The sequence below is a fragment of the Ascidia mentula genome, chromosome 4, assembly GCF_947561715.1.
Source record: "Ascidia mentula chromosome 4, kaAscMent1.1, whole genome shotgun sequence".
Lineage (NCBI taxonomy): Eukaryota > Metazoa > Chordata > Ascidiacea > Phlebobranchia > Ascidiidae > Ascidia > Ascidia mentula.
Genome location: NC_138569.1, coordinates 13,887,972 through 13,915,006, shown reverse-complemented (window position 1 = coordinate 13,915,006; position 27,035 = coordinate 13,887,972). Strand labels below are relative to the sequence as shown.

Sequence of the window (27,035 nt, the reverse complement as noted above, 5' to 3'; positions counted from 1 at the left end):
CAGGCGGGGATACTTACCACTACACTAACGAGGACTGTAGCACTTGTCCAACAATCTGACATTTAATCTAAATCACTGTGTCTTGGCTAACAAAAAGCATACGCAACTCCAGCGTCTTCAAAAGATAAGGCACATTTGGAACGGACAATATTCCGTGACAACGAAAAATTGACAAAGGATTAAGGATCCATGTATACCCAGATTTTGTGCCGAAGCAACGAAATTGATTGAAACTATACTCCTCTAAGTTTTACCTCATTACTTGATCTTTCCAAAAATGTCAACCACTGCAGCTGGAAAGAATAGTTGACAATTATCACAAGCATAAATGTGTCACATCCACAACGATGATTGATTCAACAAAAAACGCTTTTTGCTGATTGAGAATTGACAGAGGGCAACAAGATATTGCGCGAGCATAATCTTTTCAGTGCCATCGTCCGATTGAAATTGGAGTGGATCGCAAGTTACACAAAGGTTTATTTCCTACTTTCTAGTCACGTGAACATCATCTCAGACGAGCATATCCGTCAAAACAATCCCCCCCGTCGGGGAATCGAACCCCGGTCTCCCGCGTGACAGGCGGGGATACTCACCATTTGCGGAATTACAATATAAAATAACCTGAAAAAATAACGCGTTTGAAACAAGGTTATGTTATATTATTTTTCGAATAACTTTTGACAATATAACGCAACACATGTACGCAAAAATATCCCAAAACTTATAACTATGTTATGGTTATAAATATGTTATCATTTTTGTTGGATTTTTGCGAATAACTTTGAACAATATAACGCAAAGTATATTTTGCAAACATCTCTAAGAGTGATATTGTCGGTTCTCCGTTTGTTTTGCAACCTTTACTGCCGCTTTTTGGCATGTAAAAATGTACGGAGGGCGATACGTGCCACCGATTCCGTGTTTTTGTCAAGTGAATATAGTTGACAAAAAAATCGCCAGATAACCAAACTTTGAACGCGTGATATGTATATTATATTCATCAACGAATATTAATATGTATTTTTTCATAATTTTGATATCGTTGGAAAGGTCAGCCCAAAGAGGTCAGCCTATGAACTTATGTTAAAAATCATGCCGCTACCTCGTAAGTTGGTTGAGTAACCCGCGTTCAAGTTTTGTTAACTGGTGATTTTTTTGTGAACGAGCTTCCCTGTGCTGCTCTGGTCCTAGGTGTCGCCGCGGAGTAGTTTACAAACAAAAATATTTTTAAATGGTGATTTTTTTTATAATTTTAAATGATTGTTCTTCCATCTCAAGTTTATTCTAGTTGATATTTAATGTTTTACTTTTTGAAAAACTGGTTAGATGATTTAAATTTTGTTCGATACAACAGACATATTTTGTGTTCTTTACAACCGGCTCTGTGATAGAAAAGACAAATGCTGAAAGTGTCGGGAAATCTTATCGCCGGTTGAAGTCATTTGTGTTTTAATGATACCTAACAACAAAAAATACTTCTTCTGTTGGTAGCCCAGTATGTCTTGTTCAAGTATATTTATATAAGCAACTTAAAACTTTTTGGTGTTTTTTATTTTACTGATTTTTGTGTCAGGAAAAATATATAAACTGATGTTTGAGAGTTTTGTTAAAATGTTGGAGCTTACTTATAATTCTCATAGAGAGTGGACGTTTTTAGGATCATAGGCTACCTTGCGACATAGGACAGATCTGTAGGGACCGGGAGTCCGGGACCACCCAGCAAATAGGCTGTATTCTTGTGGTTTTAATGACATTTTTCTTGTTGGAGCTTTGTATTGACTTTAGGGTGCATTATTTAAAGAAATATTAAATCAATAATATATGACACCAGATTACAAACTCTTCAGTGCATTTATGGTAATATATATTTGTTTTTTGCTTTGTTTGCAGGAACAAAATTCCTTGGATGTGTAACATAGTAGGTTTATAATTTCCATGTTCACAAATAAACTTTTCTTTAGTTAGACTTTGTTACAATTGCTTACATCTTCCCTGGTGGAATAAAACAACCTATTTTTAAAGTAAGTGAATATATCATTTCTTAGCCTAACCCAGTAGTTCAGAAAATATCTTGACAGCATTTTTCAAAAATTTGCAGTCCATGAAAACAATGGAATTTTATCAATTTTAAATAACCAAGACCAAGAAATTTTTTCACTGATCCCCTAAAACTGTTTTAGGGCCCTTACTTTTGGAACCATGCATGCATGCCACACATACATGTATCTTTTTACTGTATGTACGGTACGTCTTTTACCTGTGCTCACTCTCTCCCAAAGCTTACATGTGTAAATTTAATCAAACAATGTCTGATGTATGACTGTACAGATCAAATATTCTATGTATTGCATCAACTTATTTCACAATCAACATCTCACAGTTATTCTTTAGCTTCAGTTCTTGGTAGTGGTACTGCTGTGAGTATTTTGTGAATGACTCATTGTTTTTTAAAGCAGCCTTCTTCTTTCCTGTTTCTCAGAGAGCGTCAGCACCTGTTCAAGCTTTTGCATAGATTAAAAATAGTAGGAAGTAGCAGCAGACAAGGCTGCCAATTTATCATCGTACAGGGCTTGCTGAGAGCATAATGAAAGTAAATGGAACTGTTATGTCAATCAATATAGCAAACATACTATCACAGCACCAGATACTGTGTGGATGTTTAAAATGAGTATATACATATATTTTTTGTCAGATAGAATTTCGTTTGGTTTGAGTACATTTTGAGTATTTAAAATTGGTTGGGAGGTTTAACAAAGATACCATGGCTTCTGCGGTAAGTTTGTTAGTGGACAGGAACAAAGTATAACAATGCATATATATATTACAGAAAAATATGGTTATTGTGCACCAATATGTCATTTCTGAAAATTGTATCTTTTATTTTTGCAGAATATGAAGCACCACTGGCAGAGCCACAATGTCAAGCAAAGCGGAGTGGATGATATGGTTTTGTTGACCAAAATATCTGAGTCCGCAATAGTGGAAAATTTGAAGAAACGCTATATGGATGACCAGATTTTTGTATCCTTACTTGAAAGATTAGTAGTTGAAGTTATACTTACACTAAAGTGCTATCTTAACTTTTCTTCATCATTTACAGTAATTAATTTACATGTGTTGTAACTATGCAGTAATATTTCATGCAATCACATGATTGGGGCAGCCAGTAAGCCTAATGTGTTGTAGCCAGTAAGTTATAAAAGGTTTTTTGTTTCTTAATCAACCTAAACAATTAGACATACATTGGGCCAGTACTTGTATCTGTGAATCCCTTCAAACAAATGCCATACTTCACTGACAAAGAGGTTGAGCTTTATCAAGGCGCAGTAAGTACAGTTTCTGTTCACAATGTTACACTAATTTGTATTGATAATTTTTTTTGCAAACCATGTTATTGAATTGCCGAAAAATTTTATTTTTTATTTGTACAGGCTCCTTATGAAAACCCACCACACATATATGCGCTTGCTGATGATATGTACAGAAACATGATGATTGATTATGAAAACCAATGTGTTATTATCAGTGGAGAATCTGGTGCAGGAAAGACTGTTGCAGCCAAGTTTATAATGGCATATATTTCCAAGGTACATTCCAATCACCCTAATAGTTTATATGCTCTTTATTTTTTATGTAGGTAAACTAAATAGGTAGTTTATGTGATTTTTCTTTTTAAATAGCACTGGATATGTTAGCATAAAGTTTTCATCTGCTTGCTTTCACTGAATTTATTCAAAACACTTTAAATCCTGCAGGTTTCTGGGGGTGGAAACAGAGTAAAACATGTCAAAGACATCATCCTAAAAAGTAACCCCTTGCTGGAAGCTTTTGGTAATGCCAAAACAGTTCGGAATAACAACAGCAGTAGATTTGTAAGCAGCTGTTGCCCAACCATAACATAAATACATGAAACTTTACTTAAAAAATGATTACAGGGTAAGTATTTTGAAATTCAATTCAGTCGAGGTGGTGAGCCTGATGGGGGCAAAATATCAAATTTTTTACTTGAAAAATCTCGGGTTGTTAGCCAAAATCCAAATGAGAGAAATTTTCACATCTTCTACCAAATCCTCTTTGGAGCCCCACAAGATTTGAAAGGTACGAGATGAATGTTTTTATTGAGTTATAAAACTCAAAACGTAATTTTTATATGCATATACTTTATTGGTAGATCAACTTGGAATTGCTACACCAGACTATTATTTTTATCTTAATCAAAGTGGGTGTTACAAAGTGGATGACATGGACGATATAAAAGAGTTTCAAGAAACATTTGATGCAATGGGTGTTATTGGTTTGTCATAGAAAAATATTATGTAACATAAAAAAACGCTTTGCCAATGTCTTTATACAAATTTAGGGCTAACTCCAGATCTTCAGCAGCAAGTCCTTCAATTAACCTGTGGAATTTTGCATTTGGGAAATATTAGTTTTGTAGAGAAAGGAAATTATGCTGCTGTTGAAAATGAAGATTGTAAGTGACTTTCATTTCCACCAAAACTTTTTTCACAAATCCAGGTGTCTACATTGTTTGGGCAATGTAAAATTTTTACTCAACTATCATCAAAACTGATCAAGTACATTATATAACCAGGGATATTCATATCTGGTGAAAGATCAGGAAAACCTGGTTAACCAGATATTGATAAGTGTTAACCCATTTATGCTGTTTTGGCAGCAATTTATTTTCTGGAATATCACATCCACCAATGACAAGTAAATTTAGCTTAAAGTTAAAAACTCAAACCTGAATATTGTGTTACTCAAAAAGTGGATCATAAAACATATATTATATCATATTATGTGAAGTGACTGATCCAGCTTGACTGCAATGCCTTGGTAGTGATGGCAGTGAATCATGTTATGTAGGATGACTTCTGTTCTGTTTTTATCAAAGCAACTACAATGTGTCAGTAAAATTAATCTTATCACAGTAGTGAAAACCGTTGTACTGTTAGCTGATTCAGTCTTATTGACATGTACTGTTTGCATATCTATGGTCTTATCTATTTTTAAGATTACTATTTTTGCATGTTTGTATTATTGCATTGTTCAACATATTTTTTTGCCCTTCAGTTCTTGGATACCCATCGTATTTGATTGGTGTGAGTCAGGACGCACTTCGCACTAAATTGACCAGCAGAGTGATGGACAGCAAGTGGGGTGGAAAATCTGAAGTGATCAATGTTACGCTGAATGTAGAACAAGCATGCTATACCAGGTAATATTGGTCCTAATTGACCACTTGGCACCTTTGATTGCCTGACAATAATCAATGGGTAGGATTTGGCTGGTTACAGCAGAATGGTGTTACGATAATAATTTTTACTTTTCAGGGATGCTCTGGCAAAGGCACTGCATTCCCGAATGTTTGATTTTCTGGTTCAATCAGTGAACAATGCAATCCGAAAAGATGTTGACGAGTTTAACATCGGTGTCCTGGATATTTATGGATTTGAAATATTTCAGGTAGAGCAAAAAAAAAACATGAAAAATTCACGAAACCTATCATTTTTTCAACTATAATGTCACAGCCCATTATTAAGTTGGTGTTTGAAAAAAGTTTCTGATTCATACATTTGTCAAAGAGTGTTTACACCAAAGATGAATTATATGTTAACTTCCACAAAACCAAAAACGAACTTATTTATTTGTTTAAATGCTGTAGCCCAAAACTTGAAAAGCTCTAATTTTCGTGAACAGTGTTCTTAAGTGGCACATAAGAAAATCTGGCTAGACCACTGGGTGTTGTTTGCCCATGTCTATATGAATTATGAATGTTTCACATTAGACAGTTAAAGTCTGATGATTCAAAATGTGTCATTGGTGTGATCCCAACACATGACTCGGCTACACTTGCACTAATAAGGCTTTAGTTTGCGCACTTAATTAGATTAATTCTACCAGCAATGTGTCTTAACTTTTCATAAAAATTTATAACACCATACACAACCACTATTTGTTTAGCTACCAAATCAAACCAATTTTGTTTATAAAATACAACATTTCCATTACATTCTGTAACATTCCTTGGTTTTGTTTTTGCAGAAAAATGGGTTTGAACAGTTTTGTATTAATTTTGTCAATGAAAAGCTTCAACAAATTTTTATTGAGCTCACATTGAAAGCAGAACAGGAGGAATATGTTCAGGAGGGAATTAGATGGACTCCAATTGATTATTTTAACAACAAGATTGTGTGTGATCTGGTAGAAAGCAAGGTATTAGCTGTTCTTTTTAGCATAAAAAGGCACTTAATTTTGTTCAGCACAAACATTAACTACTTCAACTAAACCAGTGGTTTCCAAACATTCTAGATCAGTGGCCCAAACATGTTTTTAAAATCGGGTTGTTGTACACCAAGTGCTACAAAGCTGTGAGAAAACTGAGACTGTATTATTATCAAGCAATATTTTGCATTTTGAAAATATAACACACGAAAAAAAAATTTTTTTGCAACTAAAGAAACTTGAATCAAGAAAAGAACTGTTTCATTATATTTAAATAAAAAACAAAGCGTGTTAATTTATAAATAATCTTTTTCTATTAAAAATGCTCAGAGACTCATTGAAAAATTAAAAGGGTCATGGTTCACAGTTTGTCATGAGTATATGTTCTTCTTTGAAGACTGTTATATGTATCAGGTACCTGTTGGAATCATGTGTGTTCTTGATGATACATGTGCAACTATGCATGCTGTCAGTGAAGGTGCAGACCAAAAGTTTCTTGGGAAACTCACCGGTGCCGTTGGAAGTCATGAACATTTTCAAAATTTTAGGTGCCCACCCATTGTATATTTTAAATTAAGATTTTAGTAATGTTAGAAAAAAACTATTACAAACGTATAAATCATCCTGCCAATTGAGTCCATTCACCCTGTAACCGCTGCAGTTGCCTTTCCTGTCGTTATTGAGTTCACTGGTTGCGTGCTTTCATGCATTTTGTTGTTGTTGTTTTTGCATCATACAGTGCTGGGTTTATTGTGCATCACTATGCTGGCAAAGTGACCTATGATGTAGAAGGCTTCTGCGAGCGTAACCGCGATGTTCTATTCAAAGATCTGGTTGAACTCATGCAGCAAAGTGAATTGTAAGTCATTCTTTATGTGTGACACTTGTAGTTTCCATCACTGGTAGCTATTGTCCTTGTCTATTTTTAGTGACTTCATACGTAGCCTGTTTACTGAAGATGTTTCAAAGCAAAAGAAACCAACCACAGCCTCTCAAAAAATCAAGACTCAATGTAATATCCTGGTGAAAACTTTAATGAAGGTAAATAAATATGCAGTCATTTACCAAACGAGAATTATTTCCAATCCACAAATGGCATGCATAGTAAATTACAACAATGGTTTTGAATGCTAGGCAGTTGGTAAAGTTTTAAGACACTGGACTGCACCAACAAGAAATAGCAAAACTTCAACAACAAAACTACTAATTGCCAAAATTTTAGGTCAAATTATCTGCGCTGTTGATTATATGCAGTGGTTGTGATAAACCTGTTCGCTATTTTGTGAGCTCAGTGGACTTTTCTGTTGTATGTGGCCATTTAACAAACGTCTTTCTGTGTATCAAATAGTGTAAAACCAACACTAACCATGTGTAAGTGCATATTATAGAAACAATTTTATTTGCTCAGTGTGCTCCTCATTATATTCGTTGTATGAAACCAAATGAAACCAAACGTCCTCATGACTGGGAAGAATCAAGGGTCAAGCATCAAGTTGAATATCTGGGGTTGAAGGAAAATGTCAGAGTGAGAAGGGCTGGATTTGCTTACCGACGACCATTTCACAAGTTTTTGCAAAGGTCAGTTGCATGTTGTAAACGTGTTTAACCTAACAGTATGCATGTAAAAAAACAGACATACAGACAGACGAACTAACTAACAAAAATACTGTTTGTGATATGGTGAACGATTGACTGCCAGTATACCTTCATTAAATCTAACCATTTTTTTCTTTTTAATTACACTTACTTACATAATACATGTAGTTTATTTGAATCTAAATCACTCAAACATAGATAAATAGAAAAGGGTTTTGCCTTATTTGGAGTACTAGTTTTAATGCTGATAAAGTGATGAATGCTTAAAAAACTATATCATCTAAAAAATATTACGTTGATGTTGGCATAAACTTTACATTTTCTATTTTCATTAAGGTACGCAATTCTTACTCCAGAAACATGGCCTGTTTGGAGAGGTGATGAAAGACAAGGAATACAACATCTCATGAACTGTGTCAACATGGATCCTGACCAGTGGCAGTGTGGAAGAACAAAGCTTTTTGTTAAAAATCCTGAATCTGTAAGGCAACTTCAGTTTGGTATAAAACAACTGTTGGGTATATTTTTTTTCTTATTGTTCATAGCTTTTTCTGCTTGAGGAGATGAGAGACCGAAAGTTTGATGGTTACGCAAGAATTATTCAAAAAGCCTTCCGTCTGTACAATGGAAGGAAAAAGTTTCAGCAGATTAAGGAAGAGGCTTCACAAGTAAGAAACTAAGCATGATTCTTTTCTATTGGTCTTACCCTTAACATGATTGATAAAGAGTCTGATGAAATAATAGATTTTTATTATTGAGCAATAAAAACTAGAATCAGCCTAGATTTTTATTATTGTCAATCAACTTTCATAATCTTGTGTGCAAAATACTTGGAGTTGAGTAATTTGAACAAGAATGACAAACCTAGTATGCTAGACATAGTGCAGACATTTCGAATCAACACTGTGTTCATCGTCAGTGCTTTTTGTGTCTGTTCGGTTGCCTGACCGCCCACCCACCCACCTCTGTACACACCTTGATGCAACTCATTAATTACAGTTCACACTGACGATGGGCACAGCATTGTTTTGGCTTTCTTCTCCAAATAACTTGCATATATTCATTGTATATAAGTGCGAGGTATTTTGTCTAAGTCTTGTCTATGAATAGTTGCAACATTGCATAAACAATATGTACCACTAAGTTTCGAGTATCAACATTTACTTTACTTTTATGTACGTCAAAATGCTTTTCAAATAACAAAAAAAAACTTTGTTTAAATACAGATTGTGTTCAACCGAAAAGAGCGAAAGCGTCACAGCCTCAATAGAAATTTTGTTGGTGACTACATTGGTTTGGAATCTCACCCAGAACTTCGACAGTTTGCTGGAAAGAGAGAAAGAATTGAATTTGCAACTACGGTTGTGAAGTATGACAGAAGGTTTAAGGTACAACAACAATAATTTTTTTTATTCATTTGTGTATGTGCAAATATTAAATGTTGTTGATAGACCACTAAGAGGGATTTGATGATGTCATCAAAGTTCATCTATTTGATCGGAAGGGAAGTTGTAAAAAAGGGTCCAGAAAAAGGGCAAATTAAGGAGGTTTTAAAGCGACAATTGGATTTGGATCAAATCCGGGCAATATCAACAAGGTTTACTATCTTTTTTGTTTTTTATTTGTTGCAATCTATTTCTTATCCCTAATCTTTTTCTTACCCACAGTCCTTATCAAGACGACTTCTTTGTAATTCATGTTGCAAATGATTATGATTCAGTTTTGGAGTCAATTTTTAAAACTGAATTCCTCCATGTGTTGTCCAAAAAGTATGAAGGAAGAGCAAACAGGAAACTTGATATTAATTTTACACAAAGGTATAATGGAGGGACAAGTCCAGTTGTTTTAAGGATATTTTTCAATTAAATCCAAATTTTTGTCTGCACAAACATGTTCATATTGTTTGTCTAAAAAAATTTGAAAATTGTTGTACTTGCTAAACAATGTTATTTCCAAAACCCGCTTTCGGTCTTAACCAGTAAAGTGATATAAAAATATAAACATATTTGTGCAGAATTGAGTTCAATGTCAAAAAGGAGGGTTGGGGTGGCGGTGGTACTCGACTAATTAACTTTACATCTGGATCTGGAGACACTCCCCAACTCAAGCCTTCAGGAAAGGCCCTCACTGTGGCAATTGGACCAGGACTTCCCAAAAACTCCAGTATGAGCCAGCATGAAATATTTTTATTGCTATGATTTTTTCTGAAACAAGCTACATTTACCCAAAGTATTTCCTCCATATAATGTTTGTCATACAACATGCACACTAAATTTATGCCCGTTAGTGTTGTCACATTCAAAAATAAGCCCACAACTTGAGTTGGAAGCATTATAAATTCTTTGTTGTTGGCCTTTAAGGGTTGTAAAACACACAATAAAATATTATGTACCCATTAAACATCTGCTACATCCTGCATACCCATAAATGTGTTTGTTGTAGTGCTTTATTGCACAAAATTATATCAGTTTCATAATAGCAAGACCCTGTTTCCTTACCTGATTTATGATGGTTGAGACTTCTTTGTGTGTTCCCTTAAGTTTTTTTTTTAACTTTATGTAAACACTGACTTAACTACCAATAAGTTGTCAATCAAAATAAACAGAGCCAGAAGTAAGGAATGTGATGGCAAGACGACAGGCCCCGAGAGGTGGAGGACGCAATGCAGGAGGATATGCCTCTTCCCAACAGCAATCCCGTGGTCCTGGAAGATCCGCACCATCAGTACCACAAGGACATGGTTATCCAAATGGATCAAGTCGTGGTCCAGCCCAACCTCCATCCAACTTCAGAGGACCGCCACAGCAACGTGCTCCTCCACAGAACAACTTTCCTCCTCCACCTCAAAACAACTTCCCCCCTCCAGCTTCCGTATCATCATCATACACACAGCAAGGAAGAGGTAGAATAGAATGTTTTCTTGCATAAAGTTGGGTTTAATTTTTCTCCGTTTTGTCTCAATTGCTTTTAAAATAACTGAAAGAATGGACTAAAAATATAGAAGTAAACAAAACCAGAATGTGTACTGGTTTTCTCAGTGTTACTCACATATTTTTAGTGAAGTTGTTACTGGTTTTTCAAAAAATTACATCAATTAACCACAAAAAAAAAATAATTAAGGATCGAGATACTGTTTTACCTAATTGGCATGCGTGACTTATCAACCACATACTTAGTTTGCATGTTTTCTTTTTGAAACGCCGAATACATCCTGGCGACTAATGGCACCAAATAACAATTCTTCGACCGTTGGCTAGTTTTCTCAGTGGTGTCTCAACAAAAAAGCAACCATCACCACCCACCGCAATCCCATTCCAACCCACCGCAATCCCATTCCAACCCACAAGGTAGGGGCAGGCCGAGTTTCCCGGCTCCTGGACCTCCACGTCATCCTGCGCCAACAGGACGAGGAAGGGGTGGTATGTGTTGATAACTGCACTTGTTTTGCTGTGGTGTGAGCATTTTTCTATTAACCTTGGTGTTGCATGCCAACACATTTCTTGCTGTGTGTCGCTGTAATTATTATAGGGGACCAGCCTTTTGCTACTCTCCCTGTCTTTGGGGAGAGCTTTTGGTGCTTTGCTGACTTTATCACTTACTGCTTACGCTACCAGCGTCTATTGTAATCCTTCCACGACGAGATTTCACCTTAGAGACATTACTAGAAACTCGATACAACCATTAATACATCACTGATTTCATACTTTTTTATTTCAGAACGACTTCCATCGACTGGTGCCCACCCGCACTTGCCCCAGATGGGGCAACAACGCAGAGCAAGAGCTCCCAGCGTGGCACATGATAACGACCTCTCGTTTATGCGCACGCCGGATGCGGGTGCCGCAGGGTTGGTTGCTAACAAAGAAAAAAGCTATTAAAAAATGAACAAGTTTTAAAGATATTTATGTTTTACAGAATCCAACGCCGAATGTCACAACAACGCAGCCAAAAGAACCGACCTGTGCCTGGTGGTGATCGTCCTAAGCCTCGTCCAAAACCAAAAGCACTTGCCAAGTGCAAAGTAAGATTGACAATTATCTTGTGTTACTGAGTTCATTAATGCCTCTAATTATACTGTGCTGTAGTAGTTTTGCGATTGGTGGTAGATAATCACGCCTATAAAATGTTTTGTAGGAGCTGCATTTAATGCAACCACCCCCAAATTTTATTTGTATTTCAGGCACTGTATGCTTACGATGCACAGGACACGGATGAAATTAGTTTTAACTGTGACGACATCATAGAAATCGTAAAAGAGGGTAAGTTTGCTGTCCCACCAGTGAGCATCAACATATAAAACCATTGTAACGTTTTTGCTCTGTAGATCCGTCCGGTTGGTGGACTGGTAGGTTCAAGGGTCGTGAAGGCCTTTTTCCGGGAAATTACGTCGAGAAGATTTAAGAGTGTATCAGTGTTTTGCCTTTTATGCCAGCATGACTTGTACCAAAAAGTTCTGAATAATATTAACGGCGTCCCAAATAACGTGTAGTTTTTCGAGCGTTTTTACCAATTACCAGCTTAAGCTTATTTCTTTTTGCGACCAAACTTTCACACAACATAGCCTTATGTAGCATTTTTTTTCTTATCCAGCGATCAAAATCGTACAAGTGCTTTAAATTAATCATTCCGTTGTCGCCGCACGACTAACCCAAGCACGTTGTTGTATAGATTCCCTAATCCTATCGTATTTAGTCAAATATAATCTGATGTTATGCAGTGCGGTGAGAAATTTATGCAATACATTCGCGGCGTTGCATGCTGTCGTGCGTTGCTCACACTGTCAATCATTATAATTGGATTGCACTAATTTTTGCGCCTGTGCACTTGACTTTCATCCTGTACATATACCTTTGTGTACATAACCTTTTATAATCAAGTGTACTTACATGATTCCTAATTCGAATTAAATCTGCCCGGTGTTACTTTGCATGCTATATAATAGTACTTGTTGTTGAAGTTTTGCTGAAAAAATAACACTGCGCAAGGTTTGCATTCTCGTAGCCATGGTCAATTTCGTTTTAGACGTCAAGAGGAATGTGTTTTTGTCTTGCTTGGTAAATTTGTCATGGACCAAACAACGGTGTTTTAGATATATTTTTGTCAATGATACTTGACCTTGGTACTTTTTTTGGACAAGGCAACACGTTTGTTACCAATAGGTGGCAATAAAGGGCCGTGTTTGTATGTACTCTTGCTTGACATCAGTATTTTATGTTTGTCATGTATATTGTTAGAATGTCAATCCACAACGCAACAGACGTAGTGGGCGTGTTTTCTATTTATAATATCGGTAGAAAATGTTTTTTGTCTCGCTTATTAACAATGTTTTCATTTCACTCGCATTAAAACGTAGTCATGCTGACTTTCTTGAAAGTGTAAACGGACTTTGAAAACCGTATGGCACACGCAGCTATAGCTATGACTTCTGCTACTTTGGGACCACTTCGAACAGTTAGCATATATTACCGCATTTGCAAAACAAAACGCACCAACAGATATCATGAAATTGCTCATGTTAACAGTACAAATTACGTCATATTTTGTAGAAAGCTCGGTGAATACGTAATGTTGAAATAGTTCATCGGATTCTGCAGACAAAGTGTTAATGGAGAGGAAAACGGTATTGCTCATATTTACTTACTTTTTGCACATGGTTATTATAGGCCGCATCTCTGTATTTCTATGGAAAAGACTTTCCCGGTTGGGAAATGCCCTTCTCGAATTTTGTCCTGCGTAACAGAGTAAAATTATGGGTAACAATGCAATGGGTCATGCATGGGCGCCAGTGTTTTGGTTGAATGAGCGCAGATGAACAGGCTGTTGCCAGGGCAATTTTCAGCGTGTTTGGGGCAGTTTTACTATGGTTTTCAGGGTTATTAGTCAGGCAGGGTGCTGTTGAACACGTAGCTGAAAAACCACCCAAATATTAGATTTTGTGGAAAAATGAATCACAGAAAATATGGTCAATTTGTGATTTTCTGTTAGTGCCGACCCTTGAATAGGAATTCTGGCCAAATTTATAATCGAGATAACTACTTTAACTGCTCGCCCGGGTGCATTTTGACCCTCTGTTGGCCATTATTTTGGCCAAAATAAGCAGAAAAAAGTGTAGGTTTGTTTTGTGAAAAAATGAATCACAGAAAGTACCCTCCATTTGCGATTAAGTGAAGCCACCAACCCTCCTCTACACAATTCATTAAGATTCATTAAGCTGTTTGTACACCCCCTAGGACTGACAATTTAGCAGTTAGCCTTTTTTTTTTTTACTCCTGAAAATTTTTATTTTTTTTTTTTATTTCTTTTATTTTACACACATACGCTACCACAATTCACACATAAGAAGCAGAGCGAAAAGTTGCAAAAAAAAAAAAAACATGACAAATTACGTTGAGTACTTTAGACAGTATGCGACCATTTAATTTTAAGCAAATATAAAGTATTTCTTTTTTTTGCTAGGTAAAATTCACAGTTGCGTAGATTCTTCAAAAAAGCACAAATTTCGTTAAGGTCGGGATCGTTTCCGCGTATATGCTCCTGTAAATCACATATCTGGAACATAACAAATCAGAATGAATTCCAAAAAGTTTTTCTGCATCTGTTAAAATTAGATTTTGTCTTATTCTATCACTTAAATATGAAATGACATCCTCCCAGTATACATTGACAATGGGGCATGAACAAAAAATATGACACACAGTTTCCACTTGCTTCTTGCAAAAAACACACATGTTACTAACCATTTTCCCAAAAGAATGTAATTGTTTGTAACGGCATTGAGATTTAATTTAATTTGGAAGCTTCTTAATTTGGTTTCTATGGTTGATTTGTAGACATGCTTATAAACAAGGGGCCATGGGGTATCTTCCCCTAACCTTTTGTCCCAGATATCTTGTGCTTTTGGCTTTATGTTTCAGAAGGGAATATATGTCTTTTGTTTTGTTCAAGGCATGCAACGTCTGAATTATGGTACTGGCATGGGAATTGTGCGGTGGGATATCCCACTCGGGGGGAAATTTCGAGACAAGCTTAATAAATTCCACCAAATCCTTATTATTGGGCGTTAAGCCGTAATTTTTTGCAATCGTATCATATGCAAGATACTCTCCGTTTGTGTTAAGTATGTGTATTTGAAATAAAATCCCCGCTTTAATACATGCATCCATGAACCCGGGTTTTGCGTGGTATTTTACTTGGGCATTGAACCATAATGGACGATTGTTCGGTTGTAAGCCTAGCGTGTTTAAAAAGGTTTTTGCAAGCTCCTACGGTGGCTCGCAGGGATCGTAAGGGTAAACTTCGCTTTAACCGTGGAGACTCAACTTTTACATTTCCATTTAAAATTACCTCCAACCAATTTTCGTTGCAAAACGGCTTTTCTATAACCTTCCAAGTTTTATTAACCTTGTCATCGTGGAGTTTTCTAAACCATTTTAAGTTTAGTGCAAGGAGGTAGTTTTCAATATCAATCACACCGAGGCCGCCTTCGTCTACATCCAAACATATTGTCTCTCTTTTAACTCTTTCCCACTTCGACCCCCAAAGAAATTTAACATATTTTACTCCTGAAATTCTTAATTCGTAAAAAAAAACGCTCACTTGTGACCGCCAGCTGTGCGCAGTCGAGCAAATTAAGTGACGTCGCCGTACCGAAAGGAGGCGAAGAAAGTGGACTGGTAGTAACATTTGTAGTGTAATTTAAAGGTAAAAGGTTATTACTTTGCTAAAGCAGTATAGTGTAGTCGTTTGATTGTTCGAGCATAACACATTCTACCAAGCTGTGTAAAAGGTTAGTCTATACAAACGTAATGCTCCTAGGTCTTGTATGGCACCGCACAGCACATGATGTTTTGTTGATGAGGACATTATAATATTTTAGAAGTTGGTATAGTAACTGCTGTATATGTAATTGAATCTTGTAAATCGATTCTGTGATTTATTCCCCATTCTATTGTATTTAATAATACTGTACATTTTATCCATATGGGGTAACATTTTTTTACTCGCAGATCAGATTTTTGTTCTTCGGACTGCTTCCACTAGGTAGTTGAAATAAAGCAGATGTTTAGGTTGGAGGACTTCCCTGTTGTTTTACTTGATTGCTGAACCTTGTTGTAGAGTAAAATGGAAGTTAAAAGAAAGACATCCAACCACAATGTCAACTCCAATCGTAAATACGAATATTCTGCCCTTGCAAATGATGAAACATTTAATAACAGTGACTTTGTAAACAATGTAATGGTGAGAACACCACACTCATTAAGCAAAAAAAAATTGAAAAATGGGTTTTCAGACCCTAAAGAAGAGTTAGATGATGCTACTGAATTAACAAAGCTAAGACCAAGAGCAAGTGCCACCAACCTACAATCATATTCCTCTAATATCCAAAGACCAGCACCTCCCGATGATGTTGTGTATTTGGAAAGGGAAATTTTGCCAACTGATACATTACAATCCTTTGCTCTACTCTATGGTTGCAATGTAGGTTGATGTTTATGGTCATTTGGACTTTTTTGTTTAATAAGATTGTGTTTACACAAAGCAAGTTGAAAAATGTTGGTTTTTGAAGGCATTACATATTACATTATCTAAATTTTACCAATATTGACATGTTTTACCTTTCAGTTAAATGACATCAAACGAGCAAACAACCTCATTACGGAACAGGACTTTTTTGCATTGCGATTCATTAAGATACCAGTTAAGAAACATGGACTTCTCACTGAACCATCAGAAGAACAAAAGCGACGTTCTTTTGCTTCAACTTCATTGGTTGGACAACTCCAAGGTGAATGTTCAACAGCTGAGAAAACAAGCAATGTTCCCATGTCAACTCGCCTTGATAGCGTTTATCACAATGTAAATGGAGAACTTGATTCTGGTGACAGTTTGGATAATTTAAATCTTCTGGATGGACAGGCTGGAGCCTCTGCATCCTTTAAGCATGTTGCAGTTGAACGCAATGACACAAACAAATATCTCAAAAAAGTTGACAAGGAAATTCGAAAAACTGTTCGAAAAAATGATGAGCTTCATTCTGAAAGGAATGAAGTATTGGAAGAAGTCGTCTCGTCACTCGGTTCAGTTGGCTACAGACCATTGCTGCCACCAGGTTCCAGTAGACGTGATGATTGTGACGGTGCTGACTGGGGTTTAAAATGGTGGGTTTTGCTCATTTGCTTTGTTTTTGTTGCCATAGTTATTGTTCTGATAATAGTTGAATTTTACTTTCATTATATGGCGGAAACACATCCTGAAAACAGTTTACCGTCAAGTTGACCTTAGTTGCCTGTAATGTTTTTTCAAGTGATTTATTGCTTCGATATGGTAGTTTTGTTATTGCTTTGGGTTCGTTGTTATTAGGTTGGGTGAAAACGGCTTTCAAAGTTTTGTAGTATACATCAGAACTTCCATTTCTTTGTGTTGTGGGGGTGTAGTAATATGTGGGATAAGGCAGACAGTTTGCCAGTACCTTTTTATCACATACTGTTGGTTTGTTGCACAATGTGAGGAAATGCTGTTTCATTTTCTTCCTGATCTCATCACTCAATCTATGGGTATAGGTAAAAGCAGTGCTGCAAATGTGGATGTTCTGTGTGACCTATAATTAATTACGATCACATTTCCCCAGTGTTCAGTATCAATTTTTCCTTAGCAATGTCACCACAGCATCATGCACTGGCAAGCAGCTTTATTTGCATTTTTTAATCAAGTAATAAACATATTAAATTAGCAACAATGCGATTTGTACTGCCAAACAAATAATTGAATATAATATTTATTTTGTGATTGTTTTTGTGTATATACTAACATTATAGTTTTTTTTTGAAAAAAATTGCACTACCTATTTCAGATATTTAATATGTATATATAGACCAACAAACATAACTATCAACTATTCTGTAGCAACAAACTATAGTAAATGTTTTGGTTTTAAAAAAGTTGTGACAAAAGAGTTTTTGTTATGTGATGTAACCGGTACATACTGTGACAGAATTCTTGTGCGACACTATTCCTGTTTTATGCCTTTGTGTTCATGTATTTTGATGTGTGCTTACCATTTTCCTGTTTGTGCAATATGACAAGATGGGATGTATTTTTCAGTGCATTTTCCTACCCTTGAGGAAGATAATTAGTTGAAAAAAAATTTAGATGCATATGTACCAAATCGGTAAATAACATGTGCCTCAAGTGTTCTCACTTTTTCGATTTGCTATCCCAAACGTACGCGTTTGTGTAAAGTACTTGTTATGTTAAGCATGACATTATACCAAGTGCCACTTAGCAATTCTGTTATTCTATGTCATACTGGTTCGTGCGTTTGGCAGGGGAAGTATCACAACACAAGTTGCATAAATGGACACGCTGCATACTCGCAGTTAAGCTACGTGTACTTGTTAACAATTATACATCCTATTATTGCGACACCGAAGTCATGACGCGTCAAGAGTTTGCAACGAAAAGTTGGAAATAAATTCTCAAATCCTGCTCAGAAATGACTGTACAGCCGGGGACACAAAAGCTGCAGTTTAACGTATGCTCACATACCCGACCCGAGCATCCGGTTTGTATTGATACGAAGGAAATTGGCGCTCGTGTTTGGCGCTGTCGGCAACTTGCTGTTAACCGGCTTTTCTTTAAAATTTCAACGTATTTCTTCGCATACTTGTCGTCATGCAAGCGCTTTATAACAAAACTAAGTGTTTGTTGGATCGCTGGTCAATACTGCCGAGGCAAATAGTACGATTGAAAGTGACTTGCTTGCAAAACAACCAAACCGGGATTAAACCCAGGGCATCCTGGCCACAATTCTCAATCAGTTTTTTTTCTTGATACATGTGCAGAAGGGCACTTATCCGATGTTGTCATCACGTTCTCATTGCCAAACTCAAATTAGATGATGCAGCTTTTATGTATATTGTTCCACCAGCTGGCATAAAGCAGTGTCGTTAGATGTTTTTTTTTCATGAAAGTCTAGCGGACGGTGGAATTTCAACTCGGGAAACATTTGGCAAGAAATCTTGATAGCAATCCGTACACATGGCCGAAACCATCACTTCTGTGAAAGTTACAGAGCCTATTATTCTCTTGGCAGGCTTACCTACTGACAAAGTCCAAGTCAAAAAAATGATTTGGTGTCAAATTCTTGCGATATGAAGTCACGAACACAGTGTCATAAGGAATTTTGCCAAATGTGTCTTACAAACATTGATGGAAGCATAATTTTAAATTCTTCCTGCAAAAAGAAATTTTTTTTTTCAAAAAAATAGGTCAAAAATCATCTTTTATAATCACTACGGTAGTACCTCTGTGGGTCTTCGGCGGGAATTAATTTAAAAATGTATTCCAACTGTGTGCTTGTATTGTATGTCACCAAACATATGATTTTAAAAAGTGCAATGTGACTTGTTACATCAACATTCAAATAGGTTATTTTCAATTACGGTGCGGCGAAACTACAGCTACATCCCACTACCAATCGGTTCGAAACACACAAGGCCAAAACTGCTCCAGTATAACGAGGATCCTGTACATAAGAACGGGTAAGACGTATATGCCAACCATCTCAGAGCACATTACACCTAAAGTTATTTGATTCCACTATAGAATTGTCTAAAAAATTAGGTTCGCACAGATTACATCTATGTACACAAACAAACTACGTTAAGCTATGTTCAAATATCAGACGGAACCGTATAGAAGGCAAACAGAAAAACTGATACCGACAAAACGACAACTAGGATGCAATTAAGCAACAATGCCGCCGTTGGATTTTGTTTGATGCTTGTGATTTTACGCAGTTTCTCCATTTTTTCCTCCTCGGTCGTTTCTGGATCTGCATTGTTGTACCCACAGAACCAGTCGTATCCTTTCCTCCAATAGCTCCGCTCATTCTCGACTGCAACATTCTCATCTTCTGCGAGAAATTGTCTTGGCTTAGAAGTATGAGTCGCAGGTTTCATAAATAAGTAAACTTCTTTACTTTAGTTATATTAGACCAACTTAATCAAGCATTTTATTCTAAATGTCGGTATATGTTATCTACTCATGTATAAACTTATATGCCTACCATTACCTTTCTCACTTGCATCAACTAGTTTAACTGTTGTGTTTAACTCTTCTTCGAGATTGTCCGTGCGGGGTTTTGACCAATGTTGTGTCCACCATGTAGCTCGACAAATCTGCCGAGAGAGAAATTTACTTTCGTGTAAATGCTCGGTGGCTGTAACAACCGTTTACTTGCCTGGTCGGATGTAGGTGGCGATGTCAAAAGGCTAACAACCACTGCCACAATCAGAGTAGTTAAAAATATGATGATCGCAAAATACATAAAGTGGACGTTGCCAACAAGGGTGTGGTACCATTCTGGCCTAAAATATAGTTCTGTACAGGAATGGAGGATTGACAAATTACGCAAAGCATTGCCAAACAATCACAATCGCTTCGTATATGTTTGTTGAAGCGATTATTATAAAATAATAACATTCCAAAGTAAAAGTTTGAAAATACTCTGAAGTGAGATTGAACCACAATGCACTGCAAGCCAATACATATTCTTTCATATAATGAAGTACAGGTTATACCTTGTGTCTTCCTGAAGACAATTTCCCGCTTGACTTTGAAAGGCAAAAACTATTATCATTCGTATTACTCCCACCACGATTCCAGCCATCATGCCCCAAAACGCACCCTAAACAAACATAGGATAAAATGCCGTTTCAACAGAAAAACCTAATACACGCGAACAATTTTTCTTGAAATAAGGACAACCATTCCCGTGTGGCGCATCCAACCGGAAACGCAATTTGAGCTTTACGTTACGATTGGCGTTGGTAAAAATCCTTCAGGGTGCTTATTGACCTGAAATATTTGCATTAATCCGTAAATGAATGACCAAGCGCACCTGTTTCCATAAAACTTTGTTTTTTAGCTTAGTTTTATAGCGTATCAGCACCTTTTGGTGTAAATTGTATTGACACTGTTGACAGCATTTTTATTGCTGATAGGAAAATTAAATTGGCGCATGTAGTTTTCAACCTGTTCGTTGCCTCGTGTCCAAAACATTCCAAAAAGGAATATAGCTGCAATAGGTGGTGACAGATAGCCGCTGATTTCTTGTATTGTGAGAAACAGCTGTCCATCTTGCAGTAAAAGCATTACAGGTACCTGTTGTAAGTAAAGTTTAGTTTTACCCATGTTGGTACAAGCACGCAATAAGCCAATAAAGCGCACCCATGCTATGCTGAGGCACACCATCACCAAAACCCACAGTCTCCCGACAATCATCATTTCTCGCACCGACGCCTTGGGACGAATGGCCCTCTTCCATATGTCGATAGTAAATAAGGTACTGGAACTAAAAACCCTGTTTGCTAGAGACAAAATTTGTCTTAAAAAGCGTTATATCACCTATTGAAAATCGAATCCAAGTCGCTCATCAGGGCAGCAATCATAACGGACATCATCAAACCACGGGCACCTACGCATATAGGATGATTGTTACGTCAGGAAGGACTCGCATATGACGCTTACCAGTGGGCATAACGCCGAGAACGAGGCGCGGGAAAGCTATATTTGTGCAAGACGTGCTTTGACACACAGCCCCACAAATTTCTGGGTCGACACACATAACTTCGTCTGAACAAAACATATAAACTCTTTGACGTTCATTGACGTCTAATCTCTATTGGAACTTAAAACAAAGCAAATAATGTCTACCCGTGTAAAGAATGCGACTGATCATTCCTGGCATCACCATTAAAAACAGTGGGAGGATTTTAATGAACCCTGCCAAAAGCGTTGCTCCTTTGGCGTGAGAAAGACTTTTGGCCGCCAGTGCTCGCTGAACAATAACCTGGCAAATATGGTAGGAACATTATCGAAACTAAATCATGTCCTTTCTTCAAAGTCATTACCTGATCGGTACACCAATACCAGATGGATGCCGGAGTTTGACCCAATAAGAAACCTGGCCAAGGCACATCTGGATCCAATGGTTCCCGCAGCATAATAAATGAATCGTTCAACGGTAAACCGCAACCTTGAATCAATATTGAGTAGACACTAAACACGTGTTTGCACGCAAAAGCCTTCAGATTACCTGGTGTCTGTCCGTTGAGTGTTGTACTTGGTATAGCTTTCATATATTTTTGTTTCATGGCGTCGTACCCACCAACTTGCACGAAACCTGAGTGAAAATTTATTACGCTAGCGGAAATAAAACCAAATCAATGCACAAATTTTAGTTTTAGTTGCGTTCACAATAAATCGGCGGTGGAATTTCAACTACCAGGAATCTTTGAGGCAAACCTATAGAATACAGTAATATATACATGTTTTTTGTGGTCTAAAACCGTAACGTAAATATCTAACGAACTAAAACTGTTTAAACACAATGGCTTTCGTTGATTTGCCAGACAAACATTTATTCTGCGAACAACTAATTGGCAATAAGCAATGAGTGTGATACAACAAATATTTACAATTGTTTTTTATTTTAGCATTCACTGACGCCCAAAACTATACCATGGGGCCCTTGGGTGTCCGCAAACCCATGGTTGGTGACCACTGCATAACATGCAAACTACTTATATGAAGATTAGTAGTTATTTAATGACCTATTTGCAGACGCAGGGGTGTGTTAAGTTTATGTATATGTTTGTTCTGTAAATCGACATACTTAAGGCAGCAAGAGTAGCTGAGCCAGCAACCATCAGTACTGCCTGTAGCGTATCGGTGTAGATAACTGCAGCAAGACCACCAGTCACAGTGAGAATAGCGGTTATTAGAATTAAACCAATCATCGAAAGGTAAAGGTTCCAGCCGAGTGATTGTTGCACAAACAAACCTCCGGAATACAAGTTAACCTTAAGAAGAAACACAACGTTGTTGGATTGATTCCCATTTGCTCTACTATAAATGAAACAACATGCTCAAAATTGCAATTTGAGTTATTTAGGCTAAATCAATCTCTTTTGCAAGTACAAGTTGCGATTGAACTGTTGTTTTGTGGGCCTAATGTAACATCATTACACCATGGAAAAGCAAGGTACAAAACTTAGAGTGCCCACCGAAACTTTCGTGAAAATGTACAACAGCAATGAAAGAATCGCCACAAAAACTCTCAACCTCCTTCCTCCGAACCGTTTTGACAAGTATTCTGGCATTGTAACCACCTGCATTCGAAAATTGCCAGAGATAATGTTAATGAAGAGCAACTTGAATATATGTCCAAACAAACTTACCCCAGATGTGATGTACACAGGGACAAACAAAAAGCCCAACATTTGCAGTACGATAAGCGCCTGGAAATTAACAATGAAAGTAAAAAAAACAATGTTTAAAATTAAACATAAGCTGCATGGTGCTAATTTATCACAGCAGTTGTTTGGGGTAAGTAGATACGGAGTTTGAGTTATGTGAAAGCACACGTTATATTTGATTTTATATTATATCACATTAAAAAAATAGATGCTATATGATTGATTTCTTCAACAAAAATCTTTTTGAAAAACGAGCTGTAATTGAAAATTTAACATCAACCGACACATATTTTTATTAGGATTCAAGGACAAGAACTTAGACTCTGATGCTTACGTTTAGTTCCCACGCACCCACAGCAATTCCAATAGCAGCCCCGGAACCAGCCAGCCCAATGAAATGCTCGCTTCCAATATTACTCACAAAAAGTGATGCTCCAACCTAATGGCAGATTGCAACGTCATTTTTATGATGTGGCGTGTTGAGGCAGGGACATATACGTTACGCGGTGCAAATTTAAATAGTCGTCTCCCTGATGGAGCGATTTCCATACAACAAGCCGGGTAATGGGTTGAAACTTTATTAATGGCGGAACCGCCGGTCAACATATACGACCGACAAAGATTTGCTGTCTATATTTTCAACAGCTGTAATGTTAACCGTAAGACGTTTTTCTTGTACGAAAGTGCTGTTGTTTGACATAAAGATATAATTGGCTTAATCTTCATTACTTTCATCAGTATCGCTTAATAATGAACGGTTACAATAAGCTTTGAAGTTTTGCAAATGTTAATTTTTTAGGGTAGTCGGGAGGGGTTGTTAAGGTTTAGGTATTTGGTGTGTTTGTTTGGAATTACCGGTAACCACATCATCGAACGTCCAGCCAAAAAGTATCCACTCACTGTTCCTCTGTTCGAACGGCACATTGCCTGAAAAACATAACCTTTTTAATTAATTTTAACAGACCGTTGCAAACAAACCATATGAACATACTGTATTATTCATTTTTATCTACCATCCAACAAAACAATTAAACAAAAGTGTCCGAAATGATGTTGTATTGCAGATTAGTAAAACTATTCTGGATCTGCTAGTTTCAAGGTACCCCAGCAGGCTGTGATGTAGCGGCGCTTACAAAGACTTTTGTGTTACGTAACGTTACTGCTTTGTTTTTTTTCACGCCTATGGCTGTTGCTCAAACTGATGATGCCTGGTTAGGCGAAATATATTTTTCTGATCAAACATCAACTCAGATGTCTGTATGATCGTTGTTACGACCTCACACAGAAAACTGCTAGAAATATTGTAGAATCTCTTACATTTGTAAAAGTTTGCGGCTCACGCTGCGAAGCAAGCTTCTCATTCACATTTTTGACAGTAATGTGTTGGTATTAAACATTTATAGCTGGCCAAGTAAAGCTGAAATCTAGCATGAAGCCTTTGTTTCTTTAACATTTCGCATACGAAAAGAGGCAGATATGACCTAATTTTATTTGGGGTGGCCTGAACGCCTGAGAGGCAATGGTTGCCATCGAAAAGCATGTTGATTCAAAAACGAGACTTTTCTGTGTATGGATATAATTGTTAAAAAGGCTCCATCAGGTCAAAATAAGGCAAATCTAAAAGTTGTCTAAAAAGGCTTTGATGATCAGACAAGCGAACACGCTCACTCGTTTCCACAAAGATTGTTTGCTTTCTAAGGGATAAGTATTTACCTTTCCTGCATTAAGCAAACTTTACCATCACACGGCTATAGTCGGGCATGCACACTCAGCAAACGAGCAAACAAACCGGGGAATTCAATAGCAAACCATTTTGTTTATGACCGTTAAATTCGACATCCTCTTCTATGGTGAAACTCAGCACCTCGTTTCGGTTTTGGGATGGAATGTTTGCTATGTTAAAGGACAGTTTTGGAAAATTTGTTGCAACGCTTTCCCTCAACAAGCAAGTACTATATAGGTTTTTCGTAAACTAAAATTTTGTAAGATTTTAATTGTGCAGTTTCTTTCATGAACATTGAGGTTTCTGATTATTGACCACAAATTAACATTTGATAAATTACACAATAAACTACATACTCACAAATAGTCCGACGGCAACAACCAAAACGAAATACAAAACAATGGTCACAATATCCCATGTTTCCAATCGAGTTTCTTCACCGTATGATGGTGCGGTTGTGTCGTAAACGTTAGTTGAGCTCATCGCTACTTGAAAGAACCCACAAGTCACTGATGAGAAATCGCCAAGTCAAGATTGCTTGCACAAATGCTGAAAACGCCGCTCCCGAAAAATATGCACACTTGTCAAAGCCGTTACGGTACGCTGATAGACCATGCAGACAAAAAAAAAGCGATTTCTCTATATTGCCACCTTGTGGTAAATATATTTGTTTCAAAAGTGGAAACTTTTGACAAACGTATTTAGAAAAGAACCCCAATATTTAAAATAGTTTCCAATAATCACATAACATTTTGCATAACTTACCAGGCAGTATATTTTGGTTATATTAAAACGCTTGTTGTATTCCAGTCATGCGTCTGACATAGATGCATACGTCATGCACTTGTCCATATATGACACAAACAACGGAATTTACCCAGTTAACAACCAACACAGCAGAAAGGCAAAACTAAATGACATTACGTGATATCACAACAATCGCATGCAAGGTTTATAAATTGGGCCAGAGACGACTGTCCAGTGGGACGTGACAAACTTAGGAATATTGTAAATATTGGCCGCAGTGATTCGTAATTGAAATAGTTCGTAAACTTTTGCAATCGCAAATATAGGTTGCTGTGTCGTCTTGCTATATAAGTCGAAAAGTTGTTCTTTTTTGCTTACACAGTTTGCGTCAATGAATAAAACTTAAATCTACGACTTTTATCTTTAGCATAAAATGTTTGTCCGAAAAAGCAATTGTGACAAAAATCCGAAAAATTACAGATTCCGAGAAGTTGCCGAAGAACAAACCTAAAGTCACTTTGTCTTGCATGAAAGACAACTGCAGTTGTTTTAGATATATATATTTCGCACATAATTCGGCATCGTCAGTATCACTAAAACAACCCTGTTTATAATCGGGAGATTCCCATACATGTTTTTTAAGAGTTCTATTTACAGATTCCGAGAAATAACAAATTTTAATACGGGAGCTTGGTAACAGAAGCACAAATATGCAGCGCTGTCGCCTGTGCACTTGTATTATGAAATGTGCTGCTGGTATACACCATAATAGTTATGATAAATCATTTCATGTTGTTGTATGATGCACTATGAAAGTTCGTTGTTCTTTTTGTATCGATTAATAATAAAATTGTGTAAACGCAAGAATATTACGCTACGTAGATTATTGAGCTGAAGTAAAACTGGCAAGACAAAACCTTCGCCCAATATCCCACCCCCGCATTCAACAATGCGCGCACTACAGTTTCAAAAAATGTGACAGTGCGGAAACCTTTTGTTGAGATCGTATGATAATATAGAGGGGGAAGCATGTGTGCTCATAAAAGAAAACGGTAACAGTTTTTTGGAAAAAGTACAGTAGAACTTTATTTAAATCATAGATAGAAGTGAGTTTTACTGAAATTAAGTCTCGTCTATAAAATATCATAAGAAAAATAAGTCGTAAAACGTTGTTTCGCATCTGAAGGACAAACATTGACCGATGGAGTTTGTCCATCCCAAAATTGAAGCGTAACGAACTCGCGGGGGAAAATGTTTAGCTCGTTGAAGTTACTTCTCACAACTTCACTAGGTGAAGTCACCTCACTTTAGCCGTATTTTCAGTGCACGCACTTCACCGGGTGACTTCATCTAACTTCATTTAGTGAACTTACTACACCCAACTTCACTCGCCAAAGTGCTTGCACCGTGTAGGCATCTCTCCAAGGATCTTCATTCGGCGGAGAGACCTATACTCTGATTGGTTATTACATTTGACA

The 27,035-nt window shown here is 36.9% G+C and overlaps 3 protein-coding genes across 6 annotated transcripts; 2 read left to right on the top strand and 1 right to left on the bottom strand.

Annotated features, from left to right (window-relative positions):
- The first annotated feature begins 1,891 nt into the window (after positions 1 to 1,891).
- Positions 1,892 to 13,189, top strand: LOC145899434 (unconventional myosin-Ie-like). 3 transcript variants are annotated; one of them, XM_082988211.1, is made up of 27 exons: positions 1,892 to 2,024; positions 2,893 to 3,024; positions 3,240 to 3,329; positions 3,435 to 3,590; positions 3,759 to 3,875; positions 3,939 to 4,101; positions 4,175 to 4,297; positions 4,364 to 4,477; positions 5,080 to 5,224; positions 5,340 to 5,472; positions 6,052 to 6,222; positions 6,646 to 6,779; positions 6,971 to 7,090; positions 7,161 to 7,272; positions 7,640 to 7,809; positions 8,164 to 8,308; positions 8,373 to 8,495; positions 9,054 to 9,215; positions 9,279 to 9,424; positions 9,495 to 9,644; positions 9,842 to 9,990; positions 10,433 to 10,729; positions 11,085 to 11,246; positions 11,545 to 11,674; positions 11,743 to 11,848; positions 12,008 to 12,086; positions 12,152 to 13,189. In XM_082988211.1, the coding sequence occupies exons 2-27, from the start codon at positions 2,896 to 2,898 to the stop codon at positions 12,226 to 12,228; spliced, it is 3,603 nt and encodes a 1,200-aa protein (XP_082844337.1). In that variant the 5' UTR covers positions 1,892 to 2,024; positions 2,893 to 2,895; the 3' UTR covers positions 12,229 to 13,189. The 3 variants fall into 3 exon arrangements, with proteins under 3 accessions (XP_082844337.1, XP_082844335.1, XP_082844338.1); XM_082988209.1 differs by lacking the exon at positions 1,892 to 2,024 and adding an exon at positions 2,511 to 2,776; XM_082988212.1 differs by lacking the exons at positions 1,892 to 2,024; positions 11,085 to 11,246 and adding an exon at positions 2,511 to 2,776.
- Positions 13,190 to 15,837: 2,648 nt separating this feature from the next.
- LOC145899482 (lysM and putative peptidoglycan-binding domain-containing protein 3-like) lies at positions 15,838 to 18,265 on the top strand. The gene is made up of 2 exons (XM_082988278.1): positions 15,838 to 16,305; positions 16,450 to 18,265. The coding sequence occupies exons 1-2, from the start codon at positions 15,949 to 15,951 to the stop codon at positions 17,101 to 17,103; spliced, it is 1,011 nt and encodes a 336-aa protein (XP_082844404.1). The 5' UTR covers positions 15,838 to 15,948; the 3' UTR covers positions 17,104 to 18,265.
- Positions 18,266 to 18,616: 351 nt separating this feature from the next.
- Positions 18,617 to 25,342, bottom strand: LOC145898493 (sodium/myo-inositol cotransporter-like). 2 transcript variants are annotated; one of them, XM_082986964.1, is made up of 16 exons: positions 25,171 to 25,342; positions 23,943 to 24,014; positions 23,422 to 23,526; positions 23,070 to 23,129; positions 22,896 to 23,000; positions 22,505 to 22,691; positions 21,741 to 22,012; positions 21,544 to 21,679; positions 21,358 to 21,462; positions 21,235 to 21,304; positions 21,058 to 21,181; positions 20,863 to 20,991; positions 20,409 to 20,515; positions 20,069 to 20,195; positions 19,901 to 20,006; positions 18,617 to 19,738 (listed from the first exon to the last, which is right to left on the bottom strand). In XM_082986964.1, exons 1-16 carry the CDS (start codon positions 25,291 to 25,293, stop codon positions 19,500 to 19,502), a joined length of 2,067 nt encoding a protein of 688 aa, XP_082843090.1. In that variant the 5' UTR covers positions 25,294 to 25,342; the 3' UTR covers positions 18,617 to 19,499. The 2 variants fall into 2 exon arrangements, with proteins under 2 accessions (XP_082843090.1, XP_082843089.1); XM_082986963.1 differs by having other exon boundaries at positions 18,619 to 19,741.
- Positions 25,343 to 27,035: the final 1,693 nt, after the last annotated feature.

Coding starts and splice junctions, on each gene's coding strand:
- LOC145899434 (XM_082988209.1), top strand. Junction 3,876..3,938: donor ATAACAACAGCAGTAGATTT/GTAAGCAGCTGT, acceptor AAATGATTACAG/GGTAAGTATTTTGAAATTCA. Junction 8,309..8,372: donor TTGTTAAAAATCCTGAATCT/GTAAGGCAACTT, acceptor TATTGTTCATAG/CTTTTTCTGCTTGAGGAGAT.
- LOC145899482 (XM_082988278.1), top strand. CDS start 15,949: ATGGAAGTTAAAAGAAAGACATCCAACCACAATGTCAACTCCAATCGT. Junction 16,306..16,449: donor CTCTACTCTATGGTTGCAAT/GTAGGTTGATGT, acceptor TTTACCTTTCAG/TTAAATGACATCAAACGAGC.
- LOC145898493 (XM_082986963.1), bottom strand. CDS start 25,293: ATGAGCTCAACTAACGTTTACGACACAACCGCACCATCATACGGTGAA. Junction 24,015..25,170: donor TTGTTGCCGTCGGACTATTT/GTGAGTATGTAG, acceptor TATGTTTTTCAG/GCAATGTGCCGTTCGAACAG. Junction 22,692..22,895: donor ACATTTTCACGAAAGTTTCG/GTGGGCACTCTA, acceptor TTTCTTCTTAAG/GTTAACTTGTATTCCGGAGG.